The sequence below is a fragment of the Eufriesea mexicana genome, unplaced genomic scaffold (genome assembly GCF_001483705.2).
Source record: "Eufriesea mexicana isolate 0111107269 unplaced genomic scaffold, ASM148370v2 scaffold202, whole genome shotgun sequence".
In the NCBI taxonomy this organism is placed as follows: Eukaryota; Metazoa; Arthropoda; class Insecta; order Hymenoptera; family Apidae; genus Eufriesea; species Eufriesea mexicana.
Window position 1 is genome coordinate 370,577 of NW_016908372.1, and position 21,668 is coordinate 392,244.

The 21,668-nt window shown below is 41.2% G+C and overlaps 1 protein-coding gene across 1 annotated transcript in view; it reads left to right on the forward strand.

The window, feature by feature from the left end:
• Positions 1 to 21,668, forward strand: part of LOC108555612 (uncharacterized) — a 259,877-nt gene that overhangs the window by 151,288 nt on the left and 86,921 nt on the right. The window contains exon 2 of the mRNA XM_017911378.1: positions 17,595 to 17,698. Coding sequence (XP_017766867.1) covers positions 17,595 to 17,698 — 104 coding nt within the window. The remainder of the gene's footprint in view (positions 1 to 17,594; positions 17,699 to 21,668) is intronic.

Here is a 21,668-nt window from a genome sequence, read left to right on the forward strand (position 1 = left end):
CATTTTGAATAACGATATATTCGCTTTTTAAAGGGAATTTACGACTTGCGATACGAAACAGCGTGCGAACTTATTTCCATACAATGTCCGTATAGGTTAGGAACGAATTACCCCGCGGAATGTCTATAAACTTGCAGTCGAGTGGTCGGATATGATACGAGTATCGAGATTACTAACTATCCTCGCATTTGAAACGCCATTTATCTCGGTGCAGCTTCGAGCGAACCCACGTGCGAAGCAAGGTAGGCCCAGAAATCCAAATGCTACCGTGTACGGACGGTAACGAAACGATAATATTAAGAAACGATGGAAGAATCGCTCGATCGCGCCTCTATAACCTCCCCGATGCCTGCATTCTCATTACGACACTGTCCGTACGCGTTCTACACCGCTAAACACTTACATAACCTACAAAAAGCGTGGCTTCTTTCTCTGTTAAACAAACGAATGCTTGACACGGTAGCTTCGTCGCGTTAATCACCGTTGCTTCTCGCGCCAATAATAGCGCTTAATGAATATTGCATGAGAGAAATTGAACGTTTCCTCGTCGACGGATGACGTATCGCGACGCGGAACGCTTAGCCGGACTTTTTTACCCGCCGCCATATTCCCTTCGATCTAGCCGTACGCGCGCGCCAATATTTATGGTCCACTTGCGACGCGCGCCGAACGAATTGGCGTTTTTCTCCAGCCCCGCTAGAGCTTTCTCCGCACGACCACGGTGTGCGCCATGGTCGTCAGACGGTCGTTTTTCATTGGCTACGACCTACATGCCGCGTCGCTGCCGGAAATCGGCCGGTTGCCATATATTCTCGGCCGGCGACATTTCGCGCGCCCGCCCCTGCTTCGCGATTATACGGGGCTTAATTTGATCACGGAGATAAGGGACCCGGCTGCGGTAAATTGTTTTAAAAATCGATCCATTGGCGGGAACCGAGTGTACCTTGTTTGAATAGCAGATCGGAGATTAAACGCGGCATCATCCCGGCGTGCCTTTCGGTCGCCAGCCACGTGAACCCGGCCCGAGCTTACAGGTTAGGATGCTTTCTACCAGACTCGTACCATTGTGCGCTTTATCACGCGAGGTGTGAACTTCTCGATAAGAATGTTTAGTTTCCGAATATTTGACGTCGCGTGTATGTTTATTAAGAGGAAGTTTAGTTTGAAAGATAAAGTCCTGATGGGGAGTATTCGGAATGTAAATACGTTTGACGTTTTTAGAGCAACGGTGTTCTCGAGTATGCGAAGGAACAAGGCTTTTCTTCTTCTTGAAAATTTCGAACAATTTTCCGTTTCCCTTGTCGAGGTTATGTTTTCTGCGCGCGCTAATTCGAAACGAGTTTTCCCGCCGCGGTCGTGTATTGTGTTTAATACGTCGAGAAACTGTGTATAACGGTAATCGGTATTACGTCAAGGTTGCATTCGCTGATTATTACGAAACGCGAAGACCAGTTTGCTATTCGTATAAATTAACGAAGTCACTTATTTGGTTGATCGAAAATAAAGATCTCGCGCTCGCCGTCGTACGTGTAATATACGAGACGGACGCCATTGTTGAACGGGTCTAAATAAGTTGCACGATTACAAAACAAACGAAGCAATAAAATTACTGCATCGAGGGCTTCTTTTAACTTTTTCTATAAATATATGCAATTACTGGAGTTGCTTGTTTTTGAAGTTTAAGAGAGAAATTTATCTTCGAGGTTAAAAGCATATGAAATTGCACGTCTTACGATTATAGTATTAATATGAAGCCACTTGGACAGGTACGTAATTACGATACAATTAAAAACATTAGTTTAATAGCTTATCGATAGCTCTGAATAATACAAAATTGCGAATTGATATTCCTTTCGCCTTCGGATAATGTCCCTAACGTAGCAATTTCGAGACGTTAGTAATATTAATTTTATAACATTAATAACATTGCGCCGATCTTATAATTTTATGGATATGACTTTATTTTACCTACACGGGGTCAGAACAGCGTGAAATCGCGTGTTCTCTAGATCTTTATAGGCTAATCCGTTTTAATAACAATTTCGCGTCGGGGCTTTACTGCATCGTTATTAGATAAACTAGTCGAATAAGATTTTCAATCTGTAACGTATTATTATCGTGCAAACTGCTATTTTACAATGTTTACGGTGTAGCTCATGGAACTGGTTACAAAATAATCATAGGATAAATAATCACAGGAATTAATTCGATTCCCTATGATCGCGTGCGTGCAAAAATCGGTAAGAAAAATATAACGCGAACGAAAAGCGGAAGATTTTCGATAATTATTACGTACGTCGGCTTGTCCTTGCCTGGAATGAAATTTCACGCACACGAGCAAAGCGAAGGATAATTACGCGCAAAGACGAAATCCACTTAACGACGAAAGTTGTCGAAAAACCGGCGACCGGTTAAGATACAATATCATATCTTTCTTGGAATCGATTACGGGCCGAGTTTCCTAAAAAGCAATAAATTCTAATTATCCCTTCCACTCGCGCATGTGTCGTTTAATTAAAGCCGGACCAGCGGGATTATCGGGACAACGAGGCAGATGAAGTTTCGAAGATTAAGTAATCCTCAGTTGTAAATTCCCTTATGCTAATCGCGGGATGCTTTGAGAGAGCTACTCCCGTGGCCTGGAAAAAGTAGATTAAAGACCTCTAGGTTCATTCCGATATTTTTTCCTCTCCATCTCGGGACCGGCCATGAGATTCCGGTGTAATTATAAGCGTCTCTGACCGCTGAAATTAGAAGGTGATAATCACGTGTCGTATCGGGACATCGTAAATCGATCGATTCCGATCTCACCTTTCCTCCGCTCCGTTTATCTCACGGTAACCCACTCTTTTAGGTATCTCGGCTTTATTGATGAATCTCTTCCGGTACTCCGACATTGTCCCGGAGACTCGTTTCGAATCATTTCTTCCCCCCTCTTCCCTGCGTTTTATAGCCATTCTTGACTCGATCGATGTTTTTATATTTTTTCACGTTAATGATACATTGATACCTGGCAAGGATGTCGGTATTATGGCATGTAATAACACTTCATGCGAGATTACACAAGTGCACAGGGTGTCTCGGCTTTTTCTCGCTCACACTCTCCCGGCGAGTCGCAAAATGTAAATGTCCGTGGATGCTTTATTAAAAAGTTACGAGAAAAATACGAGGCTCGATAATTTCGAGAATAGGTGATAGGTGATCGCGCGATAGGAAAATTTCTCTGGAAAATTTTTGTTTCTGCTCTGGTACTTTTTTACGGGACTCGGGGCTAGTTCAAAGTGCAATTATTAACACTAGATTTACGGAACCCGTGAATTTGACGGAAGGGTTGTTCCAATTATACGATGGTAACAGATTTAGTTAACTTATATTAAGACTGTTAATATGATATATAATTTTTTTTTAATTAAACCGATCGTTCAAAAAAGGCACGTGGTTTCCTTTACCTGTGAATTTGACAGGTGTGCTTAGAAATAGGTATACAGATAGCATCCGTAAACCTAGTGTTAAATATCTCAGTGCTCCGCGAGAAACGCTAGGGATAGATAGCTTTTAGTTTCCATTCGAAAGCTTTATCGAGGAGCTTTAAGAAAGGTATGATTCTCTGGTCTCGAGTGTGATTATCGAATATGTGATTACTTTGGCAAATAGTAACTTTGCTTTGATACTTTTTTAAAGGACTTATAAAGGTAATTTCTATATTTCAAATTTTTTCAAGACGTCGAAAATTCACTTACCATAAAAGCCTTTCATTAATCAAACATTCTAGAAACTCCTCTATAGAAGCATATAGAATATTTCCCTCTTCTATCCTCCACTTTCTGCAAATTTTCCAAATACTCCACTCAAACCAGTAAAAAGTGTTTAGCCAAACTCGATTATTTTCTGCAGAAAATGAAAATGAGCTATTTTCGTTTCACGTGAAATCGATTTGCCCCATTTTGCGCATATGTTATGTTGGATAATCAGTGGAAGTGTGGCGTGGTAATAAAACGAATAATTGTGGTAATAAGTACGTAACGTATTCTTCACTGTTGCACGTTTTCACAGAGAGTGCCCGCGATCATCCGAAAATCGCGTGAACGACGGTCTATAATCAATCTTATTATATAGACTAAGGATAGATGGCGACGTTGTCGTACATCGCGGGTTCTCAACATATTATATCTAAAAAGATAATCGTAGATAATTTCGTATTACCTAAATGTTGGTTGGAAAATTGTTTCCCAAGGGTAGTATTCCCTTTTGCATCCTCTTACCCGATCTACTATCGCATATCCTCCGTTCATTATCCAGCACAAGTAACTAGCTCTATCTTCTCCCTCGTAATCATCTCCGCATCCACGAATATCTGAAAATGGATCGAAAAATCGAGACTTGTCTCCAGGGGGGCCGTAAATACGCGAATAGCAAGGCTGTAAAGAACTCCGGTTGCAACCCCTAACACGTGAACAATTTTGCAAGGCGTACGTTACATTTCCTCTGGTAAATTAACCACGTCATTAGCGTCCTGACCGATAACAAGACAGGATCCTGTGTCCCGTGTCCTCTTGATAATTCAAGACGTCGATCTGCTCGCGGCGAAATGAGAATCCGCCGCGTCCTCGCGGCGCAGCGGCGCGGATTAGTCACGCGCTTCGACGCGTCGTTAATGACCTGCAGCTTTAACGAACGTTCTAATTGATTCCCTTGCATCGTTTCACGCGCAACTCACCGATTCGCTGGTAACGACGTGCTGCTATGTGTCACCTCGTCTCGGAGCAGCGATTATCGAGGCGGGACATCGGCGAGGGTAGGCTCTTGTTCGTTTTGCAGCGTCTCCACCGTGGACGGAGGATAAAGGCTGCTGAAATTGTTCCGCGAGATGTTTAGCCCTTCATAACGCGACGTGACGTGCAGCTGGTCGATCGCGTTTGCGATATTTTGGTTCGTTCACTCGTCCATTTGCCATTGTGACAACGCCGGGGTTCGATGGGAATCGTTTGTAAGGGTGTTATGTCAACGGACAGCGATGTCTCTCTCTCTGCCATAGCAACGCGCGTTGGTTTAAATCCCGTGCAATTGAGTCGATGAGGATATATTTATGTCGAATTGTATCCGTGTCTTTTATTTTCGAATTATCGATAACGGGTGAGAGTGTGATTGTAAATATATCGCGAAGGTTTTCACGTTTGATCCTAACCTCATCTTGACATTTCAGGCTTTGGGTCGAAGATAAAGTCGACGACAGAGTCGGTGATCGTAATTCGTTGCTATTTTTATTTATCCTATTGACTATTTCAAAGAAAGGACGGTGATTCATTTGGCAATTTGAATAAATTATTCGGCGAGAGAAAGGACGAAAATTTATGAAGAAACAAGAAAAAGAGGGTCACCGGGAAAAAGGAAATTGGAAAGCGTGTTCGAAGAAGAAGAAAAACACGATTCCGGTTGTGGGTCAGGAAATTAATAATTTCTTCGGTAATGAAATTCGATTTTTAAGCTAAGATAATTGCGCTATATTATTCTGAAAGATTTATATTGTCAGAGTCGATGATAAACGACGAATGTTTCTTCTCTTCTTGCTTTCTCGGCTGTGAATTCGACGTTAATTAAACCTTAAATAAATCTCAATAATATCAATATTGAATATACGTGAAAGAAATAATCGCATAATCATATTTGACAGCCAATTTTTTAATTCGTTATTCTCTGATCGCGTCTAATTTATTCTTCCTATTTATTAATATCGGATAATTCCATTACATTGACAGATCTTTGTAAATATCGCAAGAACGATTTATCAATTGCGATTAATCAACTTTCCCACGAATAATTCTACTAATCGCTATACAGTTTTCTCGATAGAAAAATAAAATTACATTTTAAAATTACACTTTATGCACTATTTTTGCCGCGATGCAGAATCATCGCGCGAGCAGACACTTTCCTTAATACATAAATTTCCGATTCATGACCGGCTGTAAACATGCTAAAACGTAAAGCACCCAATACTCATCCGATTGAAGATGATTGCCCAAGAAATTGTCACCCACTCGTCTGACCCAATGGAACAGTTGCCGCCATTCGTTCCTCTTCACGTTCGAATACCGTTTATAAATACTTTTTCCCGTTTTCTTCGCTGATTCGAGCGAGCAGCTGATTAAACCCGCTACTTCTCCACGCTGTAAACGAGAATTGTCGAAGGCTCGATTAAAATGAGACACGTTTCGGTGCTTACTTAACACTCTATTATTACACTATCGCTATTTCACGATGCAAGGTAACCGATAAAACGAGCTTTCTCGTTTCGAACGAGCTCTCCGTATATATTACGATTTGTTTCCATCTTTACCAACAGATTTATTGAACACTCAATTACAGTAAATGAGCTGTTGGGAACCCGTTGTGAGGTCCTGATACTCCTATTTGTATTCTTGGACTTTCCATCGGTATTCAGTGTAAGAGAACGTTCATAATTCAAACGTAATTCGACTGTTCCGTTGGACAGATTGTTTATCACTGATCACGCTTACATTCGCGATAACGCATTCGTCTCGTTCGCATCTGTAACTCGATTATATTATCCTTTATGGGCCAGTAACCTAGGTTAATTATTCGCTTAATTATTCACAAAGGATTAGAAACGCGGAATTATTTGCTAGGAAAATATTATTTCATAACGATTATTTTGCGTTCTGAACCCATTTTCCTTTACGTATCGCATATACATAGTATTACACGTATGATACAAGCACGTACTCGAGATAAATTTAAAAGATAATAAATTTAATAAGAAATTTAACAATAAATTAGTCGACATTGGGAAGAATTGCATTAATTTCCATTGACTATGTTATCCGATTTTCTCGAAATCGTAGGCGTTTATTCTCCATTTTTAATACTAATATCGCGAGATTTTAACTATCTAAAAATTTCCATTGGAAGAATTTTTCCAGTAACCGTCCCGTCATCAATGACTGCATAGATAATGTAATCAGGGACAATAAAACGAAGGCAACGTCATGAGCTATCCAATAAGTCATTCACCATCGTCGGTCTATTTTTATTTCGAGGGATGAGACAATGCCTACACTTTCTTCTGCTTTATTGCGGCAACCTCGTTTATCTCTGCTCGAAAATTTTCATTACACGCATTCTTTCCGTTTAAATTGCCGGCCGAAGATCAGTTTCACTAAGTAATTCATTAAAACTCATCAGGGAGCGGGATAGAGAAGAAAACGGTAGGCATGCCTGTATACACCTGGCTGTTATTTCCCAGGGTATAATAATTTTTCACGCAAAAAAGGTATCTCGTATCCAGCGGATAACGCATTCTCGCGAAATGACGAATAATATATCGACTACCAGTTTTTGCCGAACCTCCTGACCGCGGGAATTAATCACGGTCCCGTGGCTTTTTATGCAAAGGCAACGATGGAATCAGGGCGAAATTGAATTAATCGCGAGGCGACACGCGCTGAGTCAGCCGGACTCATCTTGGCCATGCTTCATAAACATTTCACCGCGGGACAGAAACGTGTCAATGACGCGAGGCCTCATCCCGGATGCGACGCCTCGCTTTTCTTTCCTCGGATCGATAAATTTCGCCTAACCACGCGTCGCTGCAATGCAACGCGGTGATCAGGTGGAAGAAAAGAGCGGAGAAAGAAGAAGTCTCGTTTGGGAACTCGCTGCTTGCCCCACTGATAGGACTTCGCTGCCAGGCGCGTGTCTCGAGTTGGTTTAAAGATTGGAAGAGATATTTCAAGTCAAGGAAGTAACAGATTCGCGTTGATAAAGTGGTTCAGGTTGCTCGGATTCGAGTCGCTCGAGTGTAGGTGACTTGACTAATTGGATCCAGGGTTTAGAAATCGGGAGAGTGGACGATAGGTTGGAAGATGTATGAGAGACCGGTCGAGAAAGGGACGAAATCGATGTGCCATTCTAAATATCCTAAATATTCGCTTAGAACTCGTGATACGCTTCGCGCACCTTTTCTTAGGCTTCTTGGATGCTTCCGAGAGAGAGATTCCCGCGTCTGACCCCTGACAAAGCGTTCCACTGCTACCAACGCCTTCCGAAATTAGTAATTGTCAGATACGGAAGGACCCGGTGAGCAGGATGGATCGTCTAGGCGCTAGAAGGAACACCGAGCACCCGAAATTCTTCAAAACATCCATTATTCCGACGGGCTATAAGAGGATGCATCGATTCGTAAAAAGACAACAACTGACCGTAGCTCGGATCGGGAAGAAATCGAAGCTATAAATCGGCAAACTGGCACATGACAATACGAAATTACACCCTTTCTCACCGCAGTGATAAAACGATCTTTAATTATTGGGAAGTGGAAGGGTGGACAGGGTACTTTTTAGCACCCCTTGTATTTGACGAAGAGGATGGTTTGCCAGGGACACGCGAGAACCCTGTTATTGGCCTGGCGACAAGTGTAGGAGGGTCTACACCGTACAATTATTGTTACACTGAGCTAAAGCTGACATGAGAACCTCGGGTCTCCTCCCATACCTCATCAACTGCGCTCCACCCTCCAGCTCGTAACCACGATGGGGTGACAAGCAGGATAAATTGCACCGTCGCCTTTTAATCTGTTCATTCGGCTACGGTACTGAAGACATAGTCTCCGCTCTTCTCACCGCAACATAGTTTAATCTTGGCCCTTTTTTGTCTAATGTGGGCTACTGCATTCATCCTGCCGAATAGAGCTGTAGCTCTGATGAGTTTTTTGACTTTCGCCTATCACTCAAAGCCTAGTGCATCTTCTACCTAGTCCACGACTACGAGGAGATTAACTAAGTAGAATAGATCCCATTTCTAATCGCGTAATTCGATTGAAGCACAAAAGGCATGGTTTCAACCTTTTGACCACGAAGGCCTTCATTCTTGGGCCTTTTCCCAGTTACATTATTCATCCCATGGAATAGAGTCGCAGCTTCGACGAATAATTTTCGTGCTTCCGTCTATATTTCAACGAAATTAAAAATTCTTATTACAATTAAAATCTCGTATGTTTTTCAGCCAATATAGACCATTCTATCCATCCTACCAAAAGGAACTATATCTGTGACGAGTTTCTAGGCTTCTGCTGCTAGCTCGAAACCCAGTGAGTCTACTCTCTATCTCATAACTGTGAGAAGACGAGCGAAGCAGGTGTAATTTGATTACGACACGAAAGTTTTAATTTTCCAGTCACGAGGAATTTTATTTTTAGACCCTCTTCGTTCATACAGCCACCAACGTCCATCCTACCAAACTTGTAGACTTTCTCGCCATCAATCACGCGACTCGGTTTAGACACAAACGTCATACTCCTGACTGCCTGGTCACTTGGAATTTTATTCTGAGACCTTCTTCTTGCCAATATAGGCTAATGCCATCCATCTAACGGAACATACCCGCCCAGCTGTACTTGCAGGCGTTAGGTCAGGTTGCTCTCACTCGGGGCGAGCGTTTGACACTTAAATATTGACCGGTATCGGGGACGGAAGCAGGCACAGCTTGCCGTCGCCGAGTAAAAATTCGGAAAAATAGCGACAATTGTCCGCACTGTCATTTCGATAATGACAGACTGCTTTCCTTCGCTATGAGGTATCTGGCTTTTCAACTAACTTTCAGACAACAACGTCGGAAGTTTGCTTGTTTTGTAATTGGCGAATCAAATTGGTCGTTGATTGTATCGACGGAATTAGGTTATCGATTAATATTTAATATTATATTTATATTATATTAATATTATATTTAATAATTTCGTGAATATCTTAGGCGATCGTACCTAATAAACGGATCGCTAAACGAGCTACTCGTGTTTTCTATTTTTATTTCTATTTGTCCCTGGAGCCATCGATAACCCCATCGTTTAAGATATCACGAGACCATCCCCCTGACTTTTTCGCGAGTAATAGCGGTCCTCGGCGCGAAGCGGGTCCTAGTCGTCGATTTGTCGAGCAATGAGACAGTACTCGCGCGGGTACTCTCATTCGTCTCGATGCTTGATTGTCCCAAGAGACGAGGCTGGCCGCCTCTCCGAGGTAGCAAAAAGGCGACGTTACGCAGACGCGGACAAATGGCGTATTTTCACGCAGGCGAAACGAGTTTGCGGGTCATCCGACGTATCCTCTATCGACCGGACATCCGCGAAAGTACCGAGGGAGAATTCGCGGCGAGACGTCAAGGGACAATCGTGTAAATTATCCACGATGCAAGAGGGATGAAAAATGCGTAATTGCGGATCGGTAATTTATTAAGAGTCGAGGTTGCTGCTGGCAAATTTCGGCCAACAAGGGTTGCGATCTGTCGACTCGTGTGTCACGCATTAAACGTTGCCAGCAGCTGAGTACAGCAGAAATTAAGGTTCCTCGATTGATTAAGAATTTCAATTGGCTCGCGTCTTTTTCATCCCGCAGTCCCACTCTGTCTCGTTCCACCCCTTTTCCACCTGTTCGGCCGCCTCTGTACCCTTCGTTGTTGGCTCGCTTAAACGATTACGATTATGAATAATTAAAAAGTCACCACGGAGTGGCCGCTCAAGTTGTATTAATGCGAGCGGCCGCCGACACATTATGCTAATTAAATTTCGCTAGGTAAACCCGGTATCGAGATGGTGTATGTCGGACGCCCGGTTAACGACGGCCGCGCCACGGGATTTTTAATTAATGACCGCCTTTCCCGCGGCGCTTTTGATACGATGATTAACGCGGGAGACGTTCCATCTACTGCGCGTGCGTGCGCGCGCGCTTGTGCGTGCTTGGGGTAATTTTCATGGTGAATTTCGAATTTGCCGCGGAAGTGTGACGTTGCGAAAATGGAGCGGGCGTTAGAGGAAATTGTTTGGGAAATTGGAACGCGTAATTTGCGAATTTGTTTATGGACGGTGCGTTCATTTTTCGCGTAGCATCGTGACGTAATAGAGGAAGGTGAGAATCGCGTTGTTTGATTGTAAACTTGGTAAATATACGAGAAATCTAGCATCCAAGTATAGCGTTGCAAAATTAATCATTGTGCGTCTAATTTTCTTTTGAAAATTTTCTGAAAATTTTCTTTTATTTCGTTTTCTTATTTAATTTTATTTCATTTCATTTTAATTTTGTTCGATTACCGAATAAAATTGAATGCCACCTGTGTAGGGTTCTATTATGCAAAAATTCCCAATTAATTACATGCCGAAAGTTCGAGTGTATTTAAACGAAAGAATTGCGCGCGTGAATAATCACCTGATTTCTTCTTACGATAAATATTATTGCAAAAAGTAGAAAAAGTTGTCTACTTTGTAACAGAACAGGATTAAGTCGTTAGCACGAAAGGAAATCTTCGATTGCGAAGGGATAATATCGTTAAATGACGGTGGAAGAAGTTTAAAAAGAAGGTTTCGATAAGTCGATGTTTATTACATCGTCTTTAATTAACACGGTTAAGTCACCCTGATTACTATTTCGAACAGGCGGATCTTTAATTACGCGTGTAATTACTTGCTTCGTCGAACAACATACGTTATCAAGGTATTTTTCAGTTTCCATCCCGGTGTGTATTATAAAACGGATAAAATAAATTCCCGCGGGAAATAAGCCTCGATTTCAGGCCTTTTTAACCCCGGAGGAATAAGAAAATATACAAAATTGATATTCCGCCATTGACGCGGTAAAATTTGAATTAACGGCGAAGGAAAATTAGCATAAGTACTTTACGATTCGTGTATATATATGCTGCGCGCGAGCTTATAAACGGATTTAATACCGCCGAGCAGGAAAATTACAGAGATATCACGAATTGAAATATACGCTTCACGCGATTGCAATTGTGCTACACACAAAACAACGGCGCGAGGGGGCATTAAGGAGACTGGTCGCAAGACCCGAGGGCAGGCACGAGCTTACGTGCCTGTTCCCTTCGACTCTTTACTCCTGACACGGGCTGAAAAAATAAAAAGCCAACGTGGAGGTGCGCCGATGATGTGACAAAGAAAATACAAAAATTACACGGTTCGAGACGCTTTCACGAGGGCAGCTCGAGACGTCAGTTCGCATTAACAAATTGCCACTTCACGACATCGTTCCGCTCCGTTCCGTCCACTGGACGTGCCTTGTCGCTCATCTGCTGAATTTCATTTAAACGTGACCACGATTACTCTCTCGGCCTCTTCTCTCCTCGTGTGTCACGGTGGCGCGTGTGTGCTCGTCGCGGGGGAAAATGAGCAGTTTGTTTGATCGCGCGGACGCGAAACAAGACGAGAAAAAGAGGAGAAAGAGACGAGAAAAAGAGCAGATTAACGCCGAGCTGCGGTGTTTACACGCCGGTGAAATTTACAGGACGCAGGTGCCTGGGATCACGCTGCGCGATTTTCATCGCGTGTCGAATTGTAACGACGGTATCGAGTTTGCCGTGAACGAGCTGCAGGATAAGCAAGTGCTATTAGGAATCGCTGATAAGGGAGAACAAGCTCGGAGTTACACGAAAAGAGAGAGCCGAAGAATTTTTCCAACTAATCGACAAAATTTATAGCACACGGCCATTGCGTTTATGAGTAAAAGTATTCTACTTTGTTATACGAGGATTCGCGCTAAAACTACTGATCTACTGACGAGTAGCTACGTATATTTTACAGGGATGAAGGTAATCGCGTTGATACTAGAACTACCAAAGGGATGAAACTAACTAGTTTCGGATATTTTATTTTGACAAAAATTTGCTTTTGACGAAAATTCATGCTTTTTCCAACTAATCGACAAAATTTATAGCACACGGCCATTGCGTTTATGAGTAAAAGTATTCTACTTTGTTATACGGTGATTCGCACTAAAACTACTGATCTACTAACGAGTAGCTACGTATATTTTACAGGGATGAAGGTAATCTCGTTGACACTAGAACTACCAAAGGGATGAAACTAACTAGTTTCGGATATTCTATTTTGACAAAAATTTTCTTTTGACGAAAATTCATGCTTTTTCCTACTAATCGACAAAATTTATAGCACACGGCCATTGCGTTTATGAGTAAAAGTATTCTACTTTGTTATACGATGATTCGGACTAAAACTACTGATTTACTGACGAGTAGCTACGTATATTTTACAGGGATGAAGGTAATCGCGTTGACACTAGAACTACCAAAGGGATGAAACTAACTAGTTTCGGATATTTTATTTTGACAAAAATTTGCTTTTGACGAAAATTCATGCTTTTTCCAACTAATCGACAAAATTTATAGCACACGGCCATTGCGTTTATGAGTAAAAGTATTCTACTTTGTTATACGGTGATTCGCACTAAAACTACTGATCTACTGACGAGTAGCTACGTATATTTTACAGGGATGAAGGTAATCTCGTTGACACTAGAACTACCAAAGGGATGAAACTAACTAGTTTCGGATATTTTATTTTGACAAAAATTTGCTTTTGACGAAAATTCATGCTTGTCGAATTACGAAATTATGCTTGGTAAATTTTTCTAAAAGTAAAATATCCGAAACTAGTTATTTTCATCCCTTTGGTAGTTCTTATTACCAAGCATAATTTGGTAATTTATGACAAGCATAAATTTTTCTCAAAATAAAATATCCGAAACTAGTTATTTTCATCCCCTTGGTAGTCCTAGCGCCAATAACAGGAATTTAAGTTAGTAGATCATTTTCAAACTTTCGATTTAAAATTCCACATTTGACATCGCTTTTGGTAATTTTGATCGATTTTGCGATATTTTTCTTCTAATATACAGTAATCATTTTTTCCTACTTTTCTGTAAATTTTAATTCCTTCTCACTTTTACCCGCCAGTTAGTATACCGGTCATAGTGAGTTTAGTGTTACCGTGCCAAAACCTGTCAAAATGAGTTTCCTAGTGAAAACATTCGTATCGGGTATTTCTGGTGACTTCTACTAACACAGGCTCACAGTTGTACACGCTTATTTATTTTCAGTACGTATTTTAAGATATAATGGCGCATGTGTGTTTTATTCAGACAGAAATTGATATTTTTTCATTTTTCGAGATTCCATTCCGCGTATAAATTCCTGTTAATAACAGCATTGACAGTTTTACGCGCGAACCATAACCGATATCGATACACCCATTTCACCTGGGACTTCGGTTCTTCGTAAGTCATAGCAGATAACGGTTCTCTGAAATTATCTAGAGAACTGAAATCGATATTACGTTTTAAACCCTCGATTATAACCTCGAATGTAATATTGTAATAGTGCCTTCTATATAATAGCGTTATGCAAGCGAACCAGCACTCGTGAAACGATGCTATATAAATCTACATGGAGAACATGTGTTACAATACTTTTAGTATATTACGCTACGTTGTTGGGAAGTATCATATATAAAATGCACCTCGTTATACTTACCTTTCGTACTAAACTGTCGTTGCTTTAAAGAACACAATGATACGTGCAACAGCGAAATTCCATTTTAAATAGTCCATTCCATGCCAAGGTACACAGACTGGAACTATATCACTTTTTAACTTGGCATAACACCTACGTGAATTTCTGTAAATTCGTGTCGGCCACGGTAAACGAATCTACTCTTCGGTTACCTGGGACATAAAGATAAGTCAACAACATATAAGGCCCACGGCTATTGGTCTCCTTGCATGAAATTCGCATAACCGATAAATTCTCACACCTGCCCATTCGTTAGGAAAAGATTATCCGTGTATCGACAAGCTCGTATTTTCCCTTTATTAGACGAAAGGGTCTCTCATAGTGAATTCTAGAAACGTTATTTAAGCCGGCACGGGAATTGATATTCTCGTTTCAGCTACTGGAAAGCAGTCCTTGTTTGATTGTTCCTCTTCGTTTTGGTTTATTCTGCTCATTTGAACGCGCCCTTGTTCGCGCCTCACCTAGCTTACGACTCAGCCGTGTTTCCGTCATCGATTATACACATCTTACTAATAGAATCAGTATATCAATGCAGAGATACACGCGTGATTAGGTCTCAGTTTCGAATGTGCATCACAAATTTCACACCGCGGTTCGCGTCGATGTGTACCTTGCGTTTTAATTCTTAAATGCGGTTAACCCTTTGCACTCGGCGATATTGTCGTTACAGGAAAATAGTAATTCGAGGACTTTCTGCCATAATGTCGACGATATTTTCAAAGCAGTATATAAGAAATGCAAATTAATTGGAAGACGTAGAACTTACCTAGATATTCCACGCGTCGCTGGGCAATTTTAAATTCGAGATATTAGTTAACAACGATCTTTAGAATCCGATTAAATGGTGACTGAGAAGCACTTCTCGAGTGCAAAGGGATAATCCATTCACTCCTGCAAACGTTGTACGACGTTTCGCTATAATATGGCTGCCGGACTGCGGGTGTGGTAAAGGTGTCCATAGATTTCAGAGCTGTTAGAGCTTAGAAAATTTTTAGCTGATCGCAATCCGAGTGTTCCAACGTGTCCTGCCATCTCCTAGGATGGGAAAGAAATTTTGTTCACTTTGTTAAATTAATTCAGGACAAGCCGTTAAAAATTAGCGTTGACTCGTACCGAGATAGAGCTGCAACGCTAAACCTACCACGACTTAAATGTCTATTTTGAAAACTTTGTTGTCGCTATAGTCACTTGGCAGCGTAATTTGTTTTCTAGTATACGTATAATCGATTTTTTAATATTTTATTTCTTTCTTTGAAGATTTTTCTTCCTCCCTTTAGAGCTGTAATTAACCCTAAACCTGTCACGACTTAAATGGCTATTTTGAAAGCTTTGTTGTCGCTATAGTCACTTGACAGCGTAATTTGTTTTCTAGTATACGTATAATCGATTGTTCAATATTTTATTTCTTTCTTTGAAGATTTTTCTTCCTCCCTTTAGAGCTGTAATTAACCCTAAACCTGTCACGACTTAAATGGCTATTTTGAAAGCTTTGTTGTCGCTATAGTCACTTGACAGCGTAATTTGTTTTCTAATATACGTATAATCGATTTTTTAATATTTTATTTCATTCTTTGAAGATTTTTCTTCCTCCCTTTTTCCCACCTACCGGTCAATTTCACCGGCTGTGGTAGGTTTAGCGTTATATTCGCTTATGTTCATCGTACCACTGAAATCGCTATTATCTACTCCAACTATTAGAACGGTTTAGATCATCGAAGTATCCTCTCCGTTGACACCTGTTAGCAATTCTAATGCATTGTTCGAGGCTGTTTTTGAAAAAGGGATCTGTCGGTTTAGGGACATTTTTGGTAAATAGTCTGATGAATCGCCGCTGTCTGTTACTCGTGTATAATATAAACAACTACTCGCTCTAAAAACATCCGAGTATTGGGATAATTCCATTCGAACGACCGTGTAATCCAGATTACGATATTAAAATCGCGATACCCATCTAATGGATACATCCGATGATAATATTTCCCGATATACTCGAAGAGATTTCCACTCTCGCAAATGTATCATCCACGGAAACCTTGGCAAGGGAATATAAAACACGAAATAAAATGGAAGCAGTTCTGCCAGGAGGAAAATCGCCGACCCAGAATCTCGTATTAATTCCAACGTCCACAGGGGCCATGCAGGCGTAATTCGATTTCCTCTCTGGCTTCTGAAACTTCAATTAAACCGCCGGTACCTACTACAATATTATTACAATGATTTTTAGCCGGGAAACATTAAATTAATGACCGTCCGCGGTGTAACACGCGGCAAACATAATCGTAAAACGCCGGCTGAGAGGGAACAGAGAAGAGACAGTTATTATTTGCAACATGTCCCTGCGATGTTATCGATAAGTAGCGATCCGGGACTCGAGCTTTCTCAACCGACAAAACATTTGATTACTCGTCCCTTAACGTATTTCAATTCCCATAATCGATACCTTGAGGCCGACTCGGCGCTCGATTCGCCGGTGGAATTGTCAAAAATGCGGCGCGATGTATATTTTGTATTTCCATACGGTGAAAAATGGTAATAATTACACTGCGGAGTTGAGTGAGGGGCGAGTCGAAGCATGGTACATCCGGCCCCGGAGGATAAATGGACCTCGAGTCCATGAGCCTGCGGAAAATCGGTCGGAAAAAAAGCCAGTGACCTTCTTGGCAGGCTTCGAACAGACTTTGATGGATTCGCGAAATGTAGGATAGCTACGTGTAGGTCTTGCTTGCCAGAGTATTGCTCGCTGTCGCTGTTTTTGGCTACGAAAACTCATCTACGATCGAATGCACTCTTGAATCCGTTGGTTGAGCCGTGTTGGGGCTGGAATAGGTAGCCGGTGTGCAAGAAGAAGGGTCTCGAATGAAAGGACGAGTTTGAGAGCGAATACGGTGTTCCAGGCGCATTCGGGTTGGATGGAAATCGTATTACAGGCTATTCTTCGAGCAAAGCTAAGCGGAGGATAAATTATTAATCTACGCTTCGGCTATTATCCGCTAATAGCCGTGCAGCGTGACTGGTACACAGATTAGTAGCCGGAGTAAATCAATAGGTCTTTACCTAGTTGCCTCGCAAGGTGCAGCCTCTTATCAGAAAATTAGCCGGTAAATGAGGTCCCATCGTCGCTTAATCGATACTAAACTCGATCGAATCGCATGGTAATGCGCCTTCGCTTCATCGCCATTAACTCTATTTTTCTTCTATTTTTCCAGCGATATTTCAACGAACGTCCGTGTCCAGGGGTCAGCTGAGGATCCAAGGTGTCGCGACCTGCCTGTACCTGTGCATGGATTCCTGTGGTCTTCTTTACGGCTCGGTAAGTCAAGCTGTCTATGAGAAAAAGTTGCTCTACCTTTCGATAAAATCGCCCCGTAGCACGCCTCCGACAGACGGCCTGGGCATTCCTCGGGAAAGAAAACCGAGCGGCCGAGTGCCACGCGACGTCCACCGCTTCCTCTCCACCTCTTCCTATTCCGTGATACGCTATCGCGACCATCTAAATTACAGAAATGCAGCAGGGAAAAGAGAATCGACCGTACGGGACGGCTTTCGAAGCACGGATGACGGGTTCGGTAAATGATTCCGTTTTAACGAGCTCTGTGTTAGGGTAGAAATGCTCCATGGTAGTTTGTCGGGTGTTCTTGCGGGATTTTTTCTCAAAGAGGAGCTGTTACTATGAAGTTTGTCAAGGTACTATAGGAACAGTGGAAGCGATAGAAATGGCAGAAATGTTGGATTCCCTATGGTGTTTTTTTTTTTTTTTTTTTTTTTTCCCTGGAATTTGTTACTGTTGCGTTGCGAAGATTGAAATGTTTCCCAGTAATTTGTTCGATGTTTTTACGCTATTTTTGGAAAGTTATTATTATTCGTTTGCGAAGGTGGTCATTTGTGCAGTATCGGTACCAATATTTTCTGGCAGGAATTACTATTCATTCGTGAGATCAAGCGAGGGAAGGTTATAAAATTCGAATTTTTACGAAGATTCTGATTCGAAGATTACGACAGCGATTCTCGATTTGCGCGATACAACGATTTTTCGATTAGAGACATTTTTAACGCCAGATTTGACGGAAGGGTTGCTTCAATTATACGATGATAACAGATTTAGTTATCTTATATTAAGACTGTTAATATAATATATAATTGTTTTTAAATTAAACTAATCGTTGAAAAAGTGGCACGTGGTTTCCTTTATCTGTCAATTTGACAGGTGTGCTTAGAAATAGGTATACAGATAGCGTTTGTAAACCTAGTGTTAAATAAACTCGTGGAATGAGGTTGACAAAGTCAAGAAATGGTTTTTAAATGAACTAGGCAAACAATGTATTATAAATGTTTCTCGTTATAAATTGTACATATACGATAAACAAATGAATGGATTGGATCGCTTTGGTTTCACACTTGAATACTTGGATTAATTTTTGTATGCCGGATAATTGACCTTATGCAGGATATACGACCCTCTCATTTTAGAGGCACGATTCAGAATGAATGATTGGTTAGTATGGATGTGCAATCATCGATCAGAGCGCCACACATGAGATAATGGCGACATCTATCGTTCATGGTTTCTATCTAATTTATTCTGTTACTATTTTGCATAAACAATATCTCGGTTCGTTATTATACGTTAATAATTGTCTAATGAGGATGCTTAATGTTACAACGAGAAGCAGACGTTTCTTTGGGTTGCTGGATAATTTTAATAATCGCTCGAAGATCTGCTGCAGAGAGATCCTCCATACTCCCTCATTGCGTTGACAAAATTTCGCCTTGATCCCATAAAATCGTCATTTTGTAATCTAATTTCGCGCAAAAGGCACGATTCAGAATGAATGATTGGTTAGTATGGATGTGCAATCATCGATCAAAGCGCCACACATGAGATAATGGCGACATCTATCGTTCATGGTTTCTATCTAATTTATTCTGTTACTATTTTGCATAAACAATAGCTCGGTTCGTTATTATACGTTAATAATTGTCTAATGAGGATGCTTAATGTTACAACGAGAAGCAGACGTTTCTTTGGGTTGCTGGATAATTTTAATAATCGCTCGAATATCTGCTGCAGAGAGATCCTCCATACTCCCTCATTGCGTTGACAAAATTTCGCCTTGATCCCATAAAATCGTCATTTTGTAATCTAATCTCGCGCAAAAGGCACGATTCAGAATGAATGATTGGTTAGTATGGATGTGCAATCATCGATCAAAGCGCCACACATGAGATAATGGCGACATCTATCGTTCATGGTTTCTATCTAATTTATTCTGTTACTATTTTGCATAAACAATAGCTCGGTTCGTTATTATACGTTAATAATTGTCTAATGAGGATGCTTAATGTTACAACGAGAAGCAGACGTTTCTTTGGGTTGCTGGATAATTTTAATAATCGCTCGAATATCTGCTGCAGAGAGATCCTCCATACTCCCTCATTGCGTTGACAAAATTTCGCCTTGATCCCATAAAATCGTCATTTTGTAATCTAATCTCGCGCAAAAGGCACGATTCAGAATGAATGATTGGTTAGTATGGATGTGCAATCATCGATCAAAGCGCCACACATGAGATAATGGCGACATCTATCGTTCATGGTTTCTATCTAATTTATTCTGTTACTATTTTGCATAAACAATAGCTCGGTTCGTTATTATACGTTAATAATTGTCTAATGAGGATGCTTAATGTTACAACGAGAAGCAGACGTTTCTTTGGGTTGCTGGATAATTTTAATAATCGCTCGAATATCTGCTGCAGAGAGATCCTCCATACTCCCTCATTGCGTTGACAAAATTTCGCCTTGATCCCATAAAATCGTCATTTTGTAATCTAATCTCGCGCAAAAGGCACGATTCAGAATGAATGATTGGTTAGTATGGATGTGCAATCATCGATCAAAGCGCCACACATGAGATAATGGCGACATCTATCGTTCATGGTTTCTATCTAATTTATTCTGTTACTATTTTGCATAAACAATAGCTCGGTTCGTTATTATACGTTAATAATTGTCTAATGAGGATGCTTAATGTTACAACGAGAAGCAGACGTTTCTTTGGGTTGCTGGATAATTTTAATAATCGCTCGAATATCTGCTGCAGAGAGATCCTCCATACTCCCTCATTGCGTTGACAAAATTTCGCCTTGATCCCATAAAATCGTCATTTTGTAATCTAATCTCGCGCAAAAGGCACGATTCAGAATGAATGATTGGTTAGTATGGATGTGCAATCATCGATCAAAGCGCCACACATGAGATAATGGCGACATCTATCGTTCGTGGTTTCTATCTAATTTATTCTGTTACTATTTTGCATAAACAATAGCTCGGTTCGTTATTATACGTTAATAATTGTCTAATAAGGATGCTTAATGTTACAACGAGAAGCAGACGTTTCTTTGGGTTGCTGGATAATTTTAATAATCGCTCGAATATCTGCTGCAGAGAGATCCTCCATACTCCCTCATTGCGTTGACAAAATTTCGCCTTGATCCCATAAAATCGTCATTTTGTAATCTAATTTCGCGCAAAAGGCACATGGTCTTGATCTACCGAGGTGCCTTCTAATCGTCCATTTCGAGACCCGTGATAAATCTCATCCCAGCACCCAAAGAAATGCAACGAGGCGTTCTCGCGAAAATAGTTGCAGACTCCTACGCTGCGAAACGATTTTTCTATCTGCCACCGCGAGGAACAGCATCCCAACTGTCGATCGTGGTAAATCCGATAATTCGAATTCGTGGGCGAGAAGACGAATCGATGGTCGTCCGCGATCAGCGTTTTCGAGACTTAATTAAAGCCAATGACGTTTGATCGAAATACAGGAGCGGCTATGCGAGCCTGAGAAACAGGTTTAGCCCTTAACTACTATCGTTCCCTGTTTCGTTCCTTTTTTTTCCCACCGCGTCGCTGTAACTAGTACCGGACAAAAGGAATGCGTTCCCCGGGGTTGATACACTCTTGACAGTGTAGCATTTCGCAGGGGGATACATTTAATGACCGATTAATCTTGCTACTTTCGAGATTCCTTCCCGCGTTTCCATGATAGTCCGTGCCATCCTCGTGCATCGAGCAGATCGGAATTCCATTCGACTTTGTGGCAGAGGCGGTTTTCATCGTTACACAACTACCCAGTCGCGAAGTCTTTCGACCTTAGACTACTCTCCACTCGCCAAATTTATTAAATTTACCGCTTTTTTCAGGGATTAATCAGTTTCTAGTCTCATCCCTAATCGCAATCGTATCACGCCTTATCCTATGAGACGATCCAGGAAGTTCTT